General features: G+C 35.1%; 5 protein-coding genes and 1 pseudogene across 7 annotated transcripts; 3 read left to right on the forward strand and 3 right to left on the reverse strand.

The window, feature by feature from the left end:
* On the forward strand, positions 885 to 3,001 carry LOC104739823 (ATP-dependent Clp protease proteolytic subunit 6, chloroplastic). Its single transcript, XM_010460279.2, has 9 exons — positions 885 to 979; positions 1,070 to 1,131; positions 1,238 to 1,292; positions 1,584 to 1,785; positions 1,874 to 1,939; positions 2,026 to 2,166; positions 2,260 to 2,313; positions 2,436 to 2,528; positions 2,755 to 3,001. Exons 1-9 carry the CDS (start codon positions 885 to 887, stop codon positions 2,800 to 2,802), a joined length of 816 nt encoding a protein of 271 aa, XP_010458581.1. The 3' UTR covers positions 2,803 to 3,001.
* Positions 2,902 to 5,079, reverse strand: LOC104739824 (dehydrodolichyl diphosphate synthase complex subunit NUS1-like). Its single transcript, XM_010460280.2, has 7 exons — positions 4,831 to 5,079; positions 4,364 to 4,634; positions 4,225 to 4,286; positions 3,809 to 4,007; positions 3,643 to 3,739; positions 3,475 to 3,557; positions 2,902 to 3,288 (listed from the first exon to the last, which is right to left on the reverse strand). Exons 1-7 carry the CDS (start codon positions 4,876 to 4,878, stop codon positions 3,281 to 3,283), a joined length of 768 nt encoding a protein of 255 aa, XP_010458582.1. The 5' UTR covers positions 4,879 to 5,079; the 3' UTR covers positions 2,902 to 3,280.
* LOC104739825 (mediator of RNA polymerase II transcription subunit 32) lies at positions 5,233 to 6,514 on the reverse strand. 3 transcript variants are annotated; one of them, XM_019236343.1, is made up of 2 exons: positions 6,412 to 6,514; positions 5,233 to 6,006 (listed from the first exon to the last, which is right to left on the reverse strand). In XM_019236343.1, exon 2 carries the CDS (start codon positions 5,998 to 6,000, stop codon positions 5,548 to 5,550), a length of 453 nt encoding a protein of 150 aa, XP_019091888.1. In that variant the 5' UTR covers positions 6,001 to 6,006; positions 6,412 to 6,514; the 3' UTR covers positions 5,233 to 5,547. The 3 variants fall into 3 exon arrangements, with proteins under 3 accessions (XP_019091888.1, XP_019091889.1, XP_019091887.1); XM_019236344.1 differs by having other exon boundaries at positions 5,233 to 5,938; positions 6,412 to 6,484; XM_019236342.1 differs by having other exon boundaries at positions 6,331 to 6,472.
* On the forward strand, positions 6,819 to 7,322 carry LOC104743232 (the record flags this gene model as incomplete). The annotated part of the gene is made up of 1 exon (XM_010464339.1): positions 6,819 to 7,322. A coding segment is annotated over one exon (417 nt), but the record flags the coding sequence as incomplete, so codon positions are not given.
* On the forward strand, positions 8,557 to 10,177 carry LOC104743233 (annotated as a pseudogene).
* On the reverse strand, positions 10,238 to 12,275 carry LOC104739826 (alpha-ketoglutarate-dependent dioxygenase alkB-like). Its single transcript, XM_010460283.2, has 7 exons — positions 12,089 to 12,275; positions 11,818 to 11,969; positions 11,383 to 11,705; positions 11,157 to 11,295; positions 10,994 to 11,060; positions 10,779 to 10,900; positions 10,238 to 10,641 (listed from the first exon to the last, which is right to left on the reverse strand). Exons 1-7 carry the CDS (start codon positions 12,187 to 12,189, stop codon positions 10,502 to 10,504), a joined length of 1,044 nt encoding a protein of 347 aa, XP_010458585.1. The 5' UTR covers positions 12,190 to 12,275; the 3' UTR covers positions 10,238 to 10,501.

Here is a 15,385-nt window from a genome sequence, read left to right on the forward strand (position 1 = left end):
AGACCATATGGTTTAAAATACTTATTTAGATTGAATATCCTAAATCTTTGTTTGGCAATAAATGACTAAATCTCGATTTTTTTTTTCTCAAAACCTGATCTTTACACAATTCAACAGGACAAAGATAAGATGCATGAATTTATATTTAAAATAATGAGATTCATATGAAAACAGAAATATACTTTTATAATAAATATATCAGTCAATGCAAAACAGGTTAATTAATTTGGAGTAATGTATTATACGGAGAAATAAATGCTGTGGACTTGTGGTCAAGCTGAATCATATTCTTATTATATAAAATCCTAAATCTTTGTTTGACAACAAATGACTAAATCTTGAACTTTTCATTCAAAATCTGATCTTTACACAATTCAACAGTACAAAGATAAGGTGCATGAATTTATATTTAAATTAATGGGATTCCTATGAGAACAGAAATATATTTGTATAAAAAAAAAATAGTCAATGCAAAACAAGCTAATTAATTTTGAGTAATGTATTATACGGAGAAATAAGTATTGTGGTCAAACAATAACTAATGGTTCTCGTAATGGTGCACAAAAGTTCATTTTCTCACAAAGTACTCTTTTTCGTTTGTTTAGCGAATTGGTGTTGTTTCCTGAAATTAATCAAATTATTTATATAGTAGTATTATTTTGGGCGTTTAAAAACCTTCTGACTCAGGCAGAGCCTCTTGGACCTGTTGCTCTGTTTGTACCTTGGTTGGGCTCAGTTAAAGTTCGTGTCCAAACAGTAATCTTGAGTCTTGCCGTCCTCTGTCATCTTCTATCCACGCCTGAACCCGGAAAACCAAAAAAATCGTCTTTTTGATTCTTTGAACAAAGAAAAAAGAAAAAACTCAAGAAAGCTGAGCTCTGGTAATGGCGGGTTTGGCAATTTCACCTCCTCTCGGTCTTTCCTTTTCTTCTCGAACTCGGAACCCTAAACCCACTTCGTATCTATCTCACAATCAAAGGTATCACCTTTTATGATAACGCAATCACACTCTTCACATGATTATGCTTCAGCTTCGATTAAGAATTTGATTCCATGACCCAATGTGTAGGAATCCCATTAGACGGATAGTTTCAGCTCTGCCGAGTCCGTATGGAGATTCATTGAAAGCTGGTAACTTTAAAGCATTTGGGGGTGTTTAGGTTCTTCTCAATGTTGGCACTGAGTTGTTTGCCGCTACTAGTGATTTGTGTCTAATATTGGGTTGTGTTTGATTCAGGACTTTCGAGTAATGTTTCTGGGTCACCAATAAAGCTTGACAACAAGGATCCAAGGTCATCTCTATTTCTGTTATCCCTCTAGTTATGAATGCGCCATTCTGTCAAAGTTTACGTTTTCACCATTGAAATTGCAATAGCTCACTCTGCCGTTCATGTTTCTACGGCACTCTTTAAGTCTTTTAGCTCTTTTACTATCCAGTTCTATGTGTTTCTCTAAGGTAGATTGATTGCTAGAGTTCTTGGTACATGCCACTATTAGAGTATATGGTTGTATGTTAGTTGTTATTTAGCTCAACCTCTCTTTTCAGTGTTCAACTGATTTTGTTTCTGTGTTGCAATGTTTAGATTTGGAGTGATTGAGGCGAAAAAAGGAAACCCGCCTGTAATGCCTTCAGTGATGACCCCTGGAGGGCCTTTAGACCTTTCTTCTGTGTTATTCCGCAACCGCATAATCTTCATCGGACAACCAATTAACGCACAGGTGGCTCAGCGAGTTATATCTCAGCTTGTAACTCTCGCATCTATTGATGATAAATCCGACATCCTGGTTAGTCAAAAGCTCTCTTTTTTTCCCAGTCACTTTTCAATATAAGTAAAATCTCATATTTACTTAGTAGAAGTAATCTTTGTTACAGATGTACTTAAATTGTCCTGGTGGCAGCACCTACTCCGTCTTAGCAATTTATGACTGTATGTCTTGGGTAAGTTTTGTTCCTGTAATAACGTGTTTATCACCTAGAAACTTTGGTATATTAACCTACTGAATTTGCTCGAAAATGGTTTTTAGATCAAGCCTAAAGTTGGAACGGTAGCGTTTGGAGTAGCTGCAAGCCAAGGAGCACTTCTTCTTGCTGGAGGTGAAAAAGGAATGCGCTATGCAATGCCTAATACTCGGGTCATGATACATCAACCGCAAACTGGATGTGGAGTATGGCTCTTCAATCTTCTTGTTAAAACCATTTTAGTTAGAGTCATATATGCGTATGAACTTGGTTGTTTTCTTGCTAACATAATTTTGCAGGGACATGTGGAGGACGTGAGGAGACAAGTGAATGAAGCCATCGAAGCACGACAAGTAAGTCTCTCTCTTTTATCCTTATGCTTCTTTCTGTAAGAATATGACAGATCGAGCGAGTCTCTGGAGCTAAACTTTGAATAGTTGATCTGATTGATCTCTTTGGTTGTCTCTACTTGCAGAAAATTGACCTGATGTATGCAGCTTTCACTGGACAACCTCTTGAAAAAGTGCAGCAATACACCGAAAGAGATCGTTTCTTATCCGCATCTGAGGTAATTTGCCGCTGATCTCATGGTTAAGTTAATATTACCAATCAAATCTAATATATTAACTTGAATTCCTTCTATCGAGCTATGGCTCAGTGGTAGTTAGGAATAGAGAGGCCTTGGTTCAAAACCAGTGACTAGCCATGGCTCATGGACTTGTCTTTTTTTGTTTGTTTGTTATGTTCCTCATGATGTTTCACATATGATATTTCTCGGTTGTTTTCTTATGCAGGCTCTTGAGTTTGGGCTTATTGATGGTCTATTGGAAACAGAATACTGAAGCAGCATGACAATGCACAGAGATAGCTCATTGCAATGTTAAAGCTTCCAATTTCATTTGAATATGAACACTTGTAACTGAAATTTGTGTATAAACCAGTTTTTTTTTTTTTTTTTGGTTTACAGTCTACTAAACAAAAAACTAGGCTGCATTTTTAGTTGGCTCTGAAACAGTCTGAAATCTTCTTATGTTTTATTTTTGTTACCCAAGATAATTAAGCATACCGGAACTTTATGAAAAACCAGCCTTGTTACTATTCATTCAGTTGAAAACTTAAAAATCCTATACAATGCCAAGGCATATATTGTTTGGGTACCGAGTGTATGTAACATAGAACCGTAATAACACAATTTGAACAAATTGGCAACAACTGCGGCAGCACTGAATCAAATAGCTCTCCAATAATGTCTCCTTTAGATAACTGTGGAAATCACAAACCAAAAATTGATCTCTGAAACTCTCTGCTCTCTCATCACCGTTAAGTTCCTGTCAAGAAAAACCGAAAACATCCCAGTTAAACACCAGAATATAATTAGTGGGCGACTCAATCCAAGTGGAAGGTAGAAACTTTAGTGTCTAAAGAACTGTGAACTGATCTTCTGTAGTCTCTCTCACTCTATATATACTTGTGCGCACACACACATGTGAAATAGTAGGAGATGAAAGACTTACCGTAGTTTTGGTGTACACCTGTGAACTTGTGAATTGCCTTCAAAAGGGAACCATATCTCATGTAATTCAAAGATCCCATATGTCTGTCAAGAAACATATACCAAGAAAGACAAATTCTTATGAGACTTAGCTCTAAAGATATAAGAGAAAAGAGTAAAACGTACATACACTATCTCAGTGTATCGAAGTCTCCAAGCAGGAAAGCCGAGGTGGCTCCTTATAGGTCCATAAACAAGCAACAGATCGGGTGCATGTACATTCTCACCTGCCAGATTTTAAATCATTAGTTTCTTAGAAAGAGACTTGAATTCCATTTGAGATCGGCAACACAAACCAACAACTCTTAGTGCTTCGTTCAAATGAGTCTCTGTAAAAAAGTTTTCCCCTTTATCGTTCTCGGGACGACTAGATTTCAAGTGGTCCTGAAGAAGTATGTTTGCTGCTTTCATAACAGCTTCTTTGTTGTCAGAAGATGAAATAAATTCTAATGCCAGGGGGTTTTGGTCAGGGGAAGAATCCTTTTCACCAATCTCCTGAGAAAGGAGAACAAAAATACATTGAGAAGGTAAAGTTAAAATCTGAAGCTCATGGAAAAAATCAAAGTGACATCACTTGCAGATACTTTCATGCTATAGTAATATCAATATGTACATTTCTTTTCCTATCTATCAAGTCCTTTATATCTCGAGAAGCTAGAGAGAAGCTAAAGATGTGATTCATGAGCTAAATGAAGCTATGAGATTATTATACCTCTGACAACACTGAACCTGGGACGGTTCCAAGGATCAAATCTTTGGATTTCTTCAATAAACCTAAAGAAGCAAACTTTAGCAATCATATTTGTATTGATAAACGAAAAACAATTGAGACAATTAGCTAAAGCATCTACCTTGGGAGTCAAATAGACCAACTTGTTTCACCCCAATGGTTCTTAGCCATTGCAGAAGCTCAATAACCTTGGAAACATCTCTAGCTTCTTCAATGTCCACCACAACAGCTAGACACCGGAGTTTCTCAATATTGATGGAACTGTACTTTTTATTCAATCCTAACGATATGGCATAGCTTTCAACTGCTTCAATGATACCAGAGACAATGTAGCACAAGCTCACAACAAGGTGTATGAAACGCCATAGCAAATCAAGACCTAAAACACCAATCTGTGGAAAAAAATTGGACACCCAAATAAACATGAATCCTCAGTCAGAAACGAAACAATGGCTTGAAGAATCAAAACTCAAAGCGCATCACTAATTTTACATAGATAATGATATAAAAGAGGCTGTAGACATCAAAAAGACTGTTCTTGCTCACTAATGAACTAAAGCCTCGTAATTAAGGAACTAAAAAACTTACTTGAGCAATCCAAGAACTCAGGAGCCGCATAGATTGATTCAAATCCATAATATCTGAAAAATTCAGGAAAACGAAACGGAATTACAGAAGATCGCCGACATGAGAAAAAGGGACACACTTTTTAGAGTCTAGAGACCCCAGATGCCAGAATTCGTTTTGTTTTAGCACCTAGTATGCTGCAAACTAAACAAAACGATGTATCGTGAGAGTCTGAGACGTCGAGAGTTCAAACTCTACCAAGTTAAGTGTTTTCTAACCTTTTCTCTCGTCACGGTTTTGTTGTGAGTGAGACAATTTTTTTTTTTCTTTTTGTTGCGTTTAATTATCATGGTTTTGCTGTGAATTATATAGCTATCATAATCTCGTTTGGGGGTCTCTTAAACTCGTGATAATCATGGTTAATACATAACCTAAAAGCTGATTAGATTAACCCAATATAGAAAAACAACATTAATGTCTGTACGTACAAGAAAACAAAATTAGGCATTTTTTTGTTTTGTTTTTAAAACAACTAAAAAAACATAACATATGAGGAATCAGAACAACTAAAATCAAAACCCAAGTGTTTGCTACTTGCTTGGTTCAATACTTCAATCACATTATGTAACAGAAGATATATCTGGCCACTCTTGACCAAGGAGTAATGAAGCTGAGGTTGTAAGCGTTGTTTCGAAGTTATAAAGGTGTGTGTGTGTGTGTAGGCAGAGATACACACTATTATTGAGTCGAGTCTTCAGCGAATCTAGTATCAAACCCAGTAGAGGAGGAATGCACCGAGCCAGGAGCTACACCAGAGCCACGTTGAAGCTCAAGAACAAGCCATCGAACAGCTCTACTCATCTGTTCAAGCCTTACTGCACTAATGGGCGGGAGACTAGTGGCAGCACCAGTAGCCGCCGCTGGTTGGCCTCCTCCTGATGCAGTAGTTAAACCAGTAGCCTCATCAACTAAACACTCAGATCCAATCCTCTGCTTCACTGACTCCACAAACTCCTCTGCTTGATCACAAGCCACACGGAACAGTTCCCATTTCTCCTTGAAATTCTCCAAGGCAGCATCAGTGAGAGATGCTTTTTGCCCTCCTGCACTCTCTTTAGACTCCATAACACTAGCCGAGGCAAGAACAAATTTCTCGTAAGCTTTGTTCAATGAGTCCACAATGTTATCCATGTTAAACTGCTCACACCCAAGAATACATCATCAAATCAATATAGAGATTTCAAGTTCAATAGGAATCAAGTAAGATAAGAGCCCAGCAAAAAGTACAGATCTTTAGAAAATAAGAAACCCTAAAACCTCTAAATTCTGAATTCGTTAAGGCTAAAAAGCTAAGCAAATCAAAATCTAAGGAACACAAAAGATGCAACGGAAGCTAAATCACTAAAAAGATTACATCTTTGAGATATAAACATAACGAAAACTGCAAATGTACGAATTTTTTAATCGCAAGTCGGAAGTAAACAATATAAAGATCATTCACAGCATAGATGATAAAATTACCCGGTTGAAGAAATTTGGAATATTTAGACATAAATCCAACGAAACCAGCCCAAACCGCCGGAGAGAAGATGAGAAACTTACCACCGGAGATGAACGGAGTCTCTCGATTTGTGCCACTCTTCTTCTTCTTCTTCTTTGTATTATTATTTGTCTGGTTAGGTCAAGACTGGTTTAGAAAATTAAAATTAAGCCTGGTTTCAATACAAGCCGGACCGACCTAGACCGGATTAAAAAATTTTAAAGTCTAAACCACAAATCATACCTGGTTCTCCACCATTCATATCTATTGTTGATGTTAATTGGAGACGATTTGATACCACAAATCATAAAATAGAAAAATCTGTCTGACCAAAGAAAAAAAAAAAAAAAAAAAAATCTNACAGAGACACAAGACAATTTATATAGTACTGTTGAAACATACAAGAAAACAAACAAGTTAATCCGACAAAAATAAAATAAAAACATCTAGAGAGAAAAAAAATTAAAAAAAAATTAAAAATATATCAATCTTTCTAGTTGTTTTGGCTTTTTGCATGATTCAGAATATGGAGCATGTCATCTCCATTAAAGGGAAACAGACGACGTTGACATTCAGAAACAGCCTTTCACACAACAAATGGCTCAAGGTTCGCTGCAACTCTGGAGACAAAGAGGTTCGTGAAAAATACATGCCACCTAACGGCGAAGATTTTAGCTTTAGTTTCCACGATGATGTTGTCGGACACAAACTTATCTGGTGCACGTTGTCCAAAGGAGCTGATTATAAGGTACATAAGAAGTTCGATGCCTATGTTCAAGACAATAGAAAGCCTCACGGAACCTTCTATAATTACGTTGCTCAAGACGATGGGATCTATCACAGTACTATGCTAACACGTATCCATAAGATGTACAATTGGAACTAATTAAGGATCGATGCTATATTAAAAATCTCCTATATGTTATCCAATCTTTCAAAAAGCTTATTCTTCAAATCACTGATTTGATCATACTTGTAAAATAAAATATATATATATATATATATATATATTACAATTTTGTTTCATGTAAAAACTCACTCTTTTCTTTTCTTATAATATAAAAGCAAAGAGAGATCAATTTCATAATGATTCTAAGAAAAACATTTTTTTTTTTGTTTCTCTTTAACCTAACTTGCCTATTATTAAATACTCCCATCCCTATAATATTAAAATGATGTTTTAAGGATTTTTTCCTGTTTTCGTTTTGATTTTTTTTCTTCTATTGTATGTTTTCTTGTTGGTTGAATTCATTTAATGGTGTTTTCATATAAAAGAAATAAACTAGAGAGTATTATGTTTTAATTTGTGTGTAGAAGACTTAAACATTACTAAATGATTTTTAGAGGTATAAAGTATTATGTTTGTGCTATTCTGGCTCCTCGAAAACATTACATTAATTTAATTTGTAATTTAATAGCATCGCGAGAATACATGTCGTTTCATATTTAGAAGTTCAACCTTAATAGTCATTTCATCACAAGAAAATATTAATCTTTTACGATCACTATAGCTGAGATTTTGTTGTAAAGTTAAACCTAAATAAAATATGTCATGGCTGACAGAGTCGGCCATTCCTTTAAAACACTCTGTGCTTGGCTTGCCACTATTGACTTTCGACAACCTGACGGAACCAAATCATCGTCTCCATCGCAACTGCTATATAAGTATATGCAAACCCACGTCTCTCTCAGCTCATTTGTGGCAAACATAAGAACCCGCGGGACATAATTGTAAAGAGTTGGTTGGTTGGTTCTAGTTCTAGTTAAGGGCCAACTCTGGTTCATATCATTTTCTTCACTTCCAATTATAAAACTAATGTTTTCTTTAAAAAACCAATAGGACTTGGCTCTGTAACTATTTTTAATTCCCAACATTTCAATAGACAAAGGAACTTATCATATTTTTTTTAAAGGGTGAAAGTAAAACATGTCTATTCTCTTCCCAAAGCTAACCTAATTCTACCATACCTCTTAAAAACAATTATCTTTCTCACAATGCCTTCTAAAAGTTGTGCTCTTTCTATAGTTAACTTGATTATATTGCAATCTAAACCCCCAAAAAAAACAAAGAAACAAGAATATCTTTGACCAAATATAACAAATCTTAAAAGTGGCCAAAGATTAGAATCACAACAGAAAATAAGAGAAGACTCCCATGCACTATTTATACTACAGAAAAATTCAATTAGCAAAGCAAAAAAACAAAAATGAAGATCTTTTGTTTAATTCTCTTGTTATTCTCATTATTTGTCTCCACTTCTCTTGCTCGAACTTCCTCCCGACACAATCTACCAAAACTTTCTCCAATGTTTCACAAACCAAACAAAAGCTCCTCCTGACTCATTATCCGACGTTGTTTTACCAAAAACCGCTGCAGCTTTCACCCCCGTCTTACGTGCTTACATCCGAAACGCGCGTTTCAACACCACCGCGTCTCCCAAACCCGCGATCGTAATCGCTGCGCGTTCTGAGAGCCACGTCCAAGCTGCCGTCGTCTGCACGAAATCGCTAAACATCCAGCTGAAAACTCGAAGTGGTGGCCATGACTACGAAGGCATTTCCTACGTCTCTAACGTTCCTTTTTTCGTCCTCGACATGTCTAATCTACGTAACGTCACTGTCGACCCGGCCAGCGAATCTGCATGGGTCGGAGCTGGTGCTACACTCGGTGAGGTTTACTACAGGATTTGGGAAAAAACCAAAACTCACGGCTTTCCTGCTGGAGTTTGTCCCACGGTTGGAGCTGGAGGTCACATTAGCGGCGGTGGTTATGGAAACATGATCAGAAAGTACGGCCTGTCAGTTGATTACGTCACCGACACTAAAATCATAGACGTTAATGGACAGATTCTTGATCGCAAAGCAATGGGAGAAGATCTGTTTTGGGCTATTAACGGCGGTGGTGGTGCGAGCTTCGGTGTGATCTTAGCTTTCAGAATCAAGCTTGTCCCCGTCCCACCGACCGTAATCGTTTTTAGAGTAGAGAAAAACTTGGACAAGAATGCTCTTGACATGGTCCATAAATGGCAGTTCGTTGCTCCCAAGACTGATCCAGGTCTATTCATGAGGCTATTGTTACAGCCGGTGACTAGGAACAAAATCCAAACGGTTCGAGCATCTGTTGTGGCTATGTTCTTGGGGAACTCAAACGATGTTATGACTCTGCTAACCAAAGATTTCCCAGAGCTTGGTTTGAAGAAGGAGAATTGCACAGAGATGACATGGATACAGTCGGTGATGTGGTGGGCGAACAACGATAACGCCACAGCGATTAAACCCGAGATTCTACTGGACCGTGACCCTGATTCGGCATATTTCCTTAAAAGGAAGTCCGATTTCATCGATAAAGAGATCACCAAAGAAGGGTTAGATTTCTTGTTCAAGAAGATGATTGAAGTTGGGAAGATCGGTTTAGTGTTTAATCCATACGGAGGGATAATGACCGAGGTGCCTACGACGAAGACTCCATTCCCGCACAGGACTAAGCTTTACAAAATCCAGCATTCAATGAACTGGAAAGATCCGGGAACAGAAGCAGAAAGCAGTTTCTTGCAGAAGGCAAGAACTTTCTATAGCTACATGGCTCCTTATGTGACCAAGAACCCTAGACACACGTATATCAATTACAGGGATCTGGATATTGGAGTTAATAGCCATGGCACAAACAGTTACAGAGAAGCAGAGGTTTACGGGAGAATGTATTTCGGAGAGAATTTTGATCGGTTGGTGAAAGTGAAAACTGCCGTGGATCCGCAAAACTTCTTCAGAGACGAACAGAGTATACCTACCTTGCCTAACAAACCACCTAGACGTTAGTGTGTAGGCACCTAACTGAGTTTCTTTTGATATCCAAAAGAACAATATACGAATATGTATGTACAATATATATGCCATCTGAAAAATGATGTTTCCTTTTTGTAATTATAAAAATGTTATCAATAACGGTCTAAAGCCTCAAAATTTCAGCAAAATTAAATCTGCTTTTGTATGAACTACCCCAGTTCCACTCATATCTTACACAATCAAGAGATTCTATGATCCTAAGGACATAAGAAACCAAGATAGTGCAACATAACAAAGGGATGCTTCTCAAATCTTCTGGCTCGATGCTAATACAGATGCTTTTATAGGCACCAGGAGCATTCAGGCAACTCAGAAAACTTGCCTGATGTTTATGTTGATCCTCGAAGTTTTGATGTACTCTGCGAAATAACTTCCACTTTCACGGGACAGTTCTGATTCAAGAGCGCCAATTTCCGCACTTTCTTCGTCGGTAAAGATACGGGGTATGCCTGCATAGTCAACAGATATTATCTCAAAATCAGGCTGTATATTAACAGTTTCACAATCAGAGACAGAACAATATGAGCAACTCGGGCTTCTTTTTGCAATAGAGTGTCAAAGGACTGTGTAAAGTGAAGCAGGTTACCGTGATAGCACTCCCTGGCATCTCCTGCCATTAGTACAACATCTCCACTTCTGAGATACATAGCATGAGGAGGATCCTCTTTTGATTTCCCGCCTAAGAGGAAAATAGCTTTACATCCAAGGCTGCGTAAGGAAAATGTAAGGAAAATAACTCACTATTGCGCTTCAAAATAGGTATGATTACGTATTGCTAAGATAGAAGGCAAAGAGAGATACCTCATGCTAACTATGGGTTTACTCCAGTCAGCTTCCATGTCATCAAGGTGGCCTCCAAGGGTATCACCTAAAGAGCGAATTAAAAAGGTTTTCAAACTTCTACATCTTCGAAAGATTAAACTTTTCCAAAGCAAGAAAATACAAAATTTTAGGTTAATTCTACCTAAACCAAAATAGTTTACAATGGCACCCTCTGGACGAAATTCTTCCCCGGCAGGCATTGCAATGGCGGCATGTTCCTTAGCTAGTTGACAAAGTGCATCAGGGATGTCATTATGAGGGAGAGAAACATCATAGTTACGCTGGAAAAAAGAAGACATAAGTCTCAGCATTCATTTAGGTTACACAATAGGTTGCTAAAACTCATCAAAACAGGTTCAAGAATTGACCTTGGACCAATCAAACTGTAGACCAAGAGTGCTCCATCGAAGCTTCCTCAAAAGAACTGAAGCTGAAACTGTTTTGCAACTTCTCTCTTTTGCTTTTGCAATACCTTCTTCTTCTTCATAGAACTTCCATCTGTTGTTGTTGGTAGGAAGATCCTCTTGAACCAACACCTTGTCTTCTTTAGCTGAATCAAACAAATCAGCAATAGGACCATAAATCGCATTGTGGTTTGTTATATTAGGAGGCTGAGGAAAAGGCGTCAAGCTCTCTTTGATCCATTTGCATTGCTCCTCCAAACTCAATGCACCAGGGATAAAGTAAAAACCTTTATAATCATAACAATCCCACTTCCATAAGTTTTAGGCAAATTTGTTATAAAAAAAAAGTGAGTCTTTAGGATCCTAATTTGGAAAATTGGGGATTTTTTTCTAACATACCGGGTCGATCCTCGATGCAGAAGACTGGGGAAGAATCAACAGCTTCGAGAACCCTAATCCCGTCAAGCAAAACACCAGTTTTGTTGAAATTTTGAAGAATCAAATCGAAATCGAGCAAATCAGACAAATCAATCGGCTTTGGGAGCTTCTTCCTGCGAGTTCAAGTGGAGGAAACATATAAGTAGTGGGAAGAAGGGATACAAAAACAAACGCAAAAGTGAGAAGAAGTCGAAAGAACGATTTAGTGAGAGAAATTTGGAATTTTACTTACTTTCTAGTGAATTTAGAATGTTGTTCATAGTAAAGTTTGTATTTTTTCTCAGCTCGCCGGAAAGCCGTAGCGTCGTCAGAGACGTTCGCCGGTTCGTACATCTTCCAACTTCGGTAGATGTCTAATCTCTCTCTGTCTTAAGCCGAGTTTTAGAGAGGTATTGAAGTTATATTTTAAAGGATTTGGCAACATTTTAATATTTTTAGAATTTTGAAAGAATTAGGAGATGTTTAAGAGATTTGATTGTGTTTTAGATTTTTTATTTTTTGTTTTTGGAAAATGAAATGTGATCCTATGAGATTCCATGATATTTTCTAGTTAAACTTTGCCTGATTTTGAAATATTTTACAAAAAAATATATTTAAGGAACAATAAAATAAAAATATATTTAAGGGACAAGTTAGAGGCGTCATTTTAGGCAAACGAGGAAGCAGTTCAAGTATGTTTAGAGATTCCTACTCTCGTATTAAATTTTTAGACGCTCTCTTGTTTTTAATTTTTTTTGGCAAGAGACAGTCTTTGCATCATGCTTTTTATAACTTATGCAAACTTTCAGTTTAAAGAAATTCACATATTTTTCAAAAAAAAAAAACAAAAACAAAAAGAGAGAGACGTTATGAAAGGCACCAATTATGAGAGTAAACGAGGAAAGGAGGGAGCAACTTGTAATAAGAGACGATGGGTTGAGGGTTCGTGCATCATTTGCTGACCCTTGTTGCCCAAGAGTTTTATGCTCCTTTCATTTGTGTAGGGCATTAATTCATTTTTTTAAATTTTCATTTCACCTTCTACATTGTCACATGTGGAGAAGGACACATATGGAGAAAAGAGAGAGAGCTTTAGGTTCATCTGTGGAGAAGATGGTTGATGATCTGCGGAAAGTGCAGAAGTTCATGACTGTGTTTTTTATTTAAAATGAAATCTTTCAAAATTCTACCTCAAAGAATATGATTTTGAGAGGAGTATTTTTTAACTAAAAAGAAAAAAAAAATCTCTTAAAATCATTTAAAGTAGCATTCTAAAAAAAAGTTGTGATATTTTGAATAACAAGAGATTTAAAGTTGGATTTATAAACTATTGATTGAATAACAAGGGATTCTGAATTATTTTAAAGGATTTTCTATAAATCTTAGTTGAATAACATAAGATTTCATTAGATTTTTTAAAATTCTCAATTGAATAACAAAGGATTTTAAAAATACTTTAAAATCCTTTAAAATGTTTCAATACCCCTTCCTTAAATTAGAGTTATGTTTTCCTTTTTTTAATTGGTGTAGGATTCATATTTTTTTTTTGTTTAATGTTTAATTGTATTTTAGAATATTTCTCTTTTTTATTTGCTGTTCCTAAATTCGTTTTATGATATTAACAATTCAAAAGAAAAAAGTAAATTATATTAGAACGTTTCAAGTTTAGTTTTGTTTTAATATTTTAGAAAAATGGCTGCAGAATTCAAAATAAGGAACACTTACCCCAATAGCAATCTGTGAGTTCCTAATAATGACCGCTTGGTGCTTCTCGCTGTCAAAGAGTGTAGTCGTAAGCAAATCCATCCGTTTGGCTTCGCCTTTTAGTCTGTCTTTCTCTGAGCCAATCTAAAACAAAACAAGACAAGTGTGAACTACACACCAAAGTTAAACATAATAGGATGTTATCATCACCGCCTATCACATTAGAAAAGTTAGATTGTCTTAGATGGTTGTATTTTTAGTTTTAGTGTAAATAATATTAGAGCTAATTACTTTAAAAATATATATATATTTTATAAAATTCACTATATAGCAAACAGTTTTCTTAGATTGTAAATGATACTAAAATGTAAAATTGATAATTCATCTAATATTAAAGCTAATTACTTCTTAAAAAATTTTTTTTTATAAAATTCACCATATATCAAACAGTTTTTTTAGATTGTAAATGCTAGCCACTTTTAAATGAAAAATTGGATGAAAAATAGATTATCTCAAATGGTACTAAAATGTAAAATTGATAATTCATCTAATATTAGAGCTAATTACTTCCTTTTTTGAATTAACATTTTATAAAATTCACCATATATCAAACAGTTTTCTGAGATTGTAAATGCTAGCCACTTTTGAATGGAAAAAATTGGATGAAAAATAGATTACCTCAAATGGTACTAAAATGTAAAATTGATAATTCATCTAATATTAGAGCTAATTACTTTTTTTTAATATAAATATGTTAGAAAATTCACCATATATCAAATAATTTTCTTAAACTGAAAATGCTAGCCACTTTTGAATGAAAAATAGTTTATCTCAAATGGTACTAAAATGTAAAATTGATAATTCATCTAGTATTAGAGCTAATTCCATTTTTTTTTCTTTAAATATTTCATAAAATTCAACATATATCAAAACACTCATCCTTAGTGAATCTCCCTCCTAAGAGATCACACAAAAATTTTCAGTTCCTCCGATGAAAAAGCCCGATACTTTTGTAGCAAGATCTAGTCATCATGTTCATTCCACTCTGCCGCCATTTTTGTAAAAAAAATAAGATGATTGTTTGAGAAGATTGGTGAGAGATAGACATAAAGATGTGAAAAACGATTTGGGGAAAATGGTTTATAAAGCATTTTTTTTTATATTATATAAAGTGTTTTTTTCCGCTTATTAAATAAAAGTGCCAATTTGCCGATTAACCAAATTTAAATATATAATTAAAAATATATTATACTATTTTAAAAAATTAAATGAATAACATGAGAGAAAAATAGTCAATTTCCTCGTGAACTTAATTATTTTATCGTATTTACCATATATTAGAGCTAATTACTTTTTTAAAAAAAATATTTTATAAAATTCACCATATATCAAATAGTTTTCATCCACTCTATAAAAAAATATAAAGAATAAAAAAATTATTCATTTATATTTGTTTCATCTAATTTATTTCTAGAATAACTATTTCATAATAATTTTAAGAAAGTCCTTTAGAAATAAAGTCATTTAATCCGTTAGAAATAAAGTCAAAATTAAAGTCCACTTACTTTTCAATAAATAAAATATCCATGCGTCATCAAAACTATTTATTGTTCACAGCAAAAAAAAAAAAAAATCTATTTCCTTTTTGTCGGCTAAACTATTTTATAATTCAATTATTAAAAAATGATATATATGGTGTGTACTGTATAGTATAAGTAAACGTCTCGCAAAGTGTGGACCTTTCCGTCTTAAGAGAGTATTCATAGAGTTTGCTCTTTTCTTTGAAAGACCTTCCAGAAAAAAACAACAAAAAAATCCAGACTTTTTTTTTTTTTTTTTTTTTTTT

Source organism: Camelina sativa, chromosome 14, assembly GCF_000633955.1.
Source record: "Camelina sativa cultivar DH55 chromosome 14, Cs, whole genome shotgun sequence".
Lineage (NCBI taxonomy): Eukaryota > Viridiplantae > Streptophyta > Magnoliopsida > Brassicales > Brassicaceae > Camelina > Camelina sativa.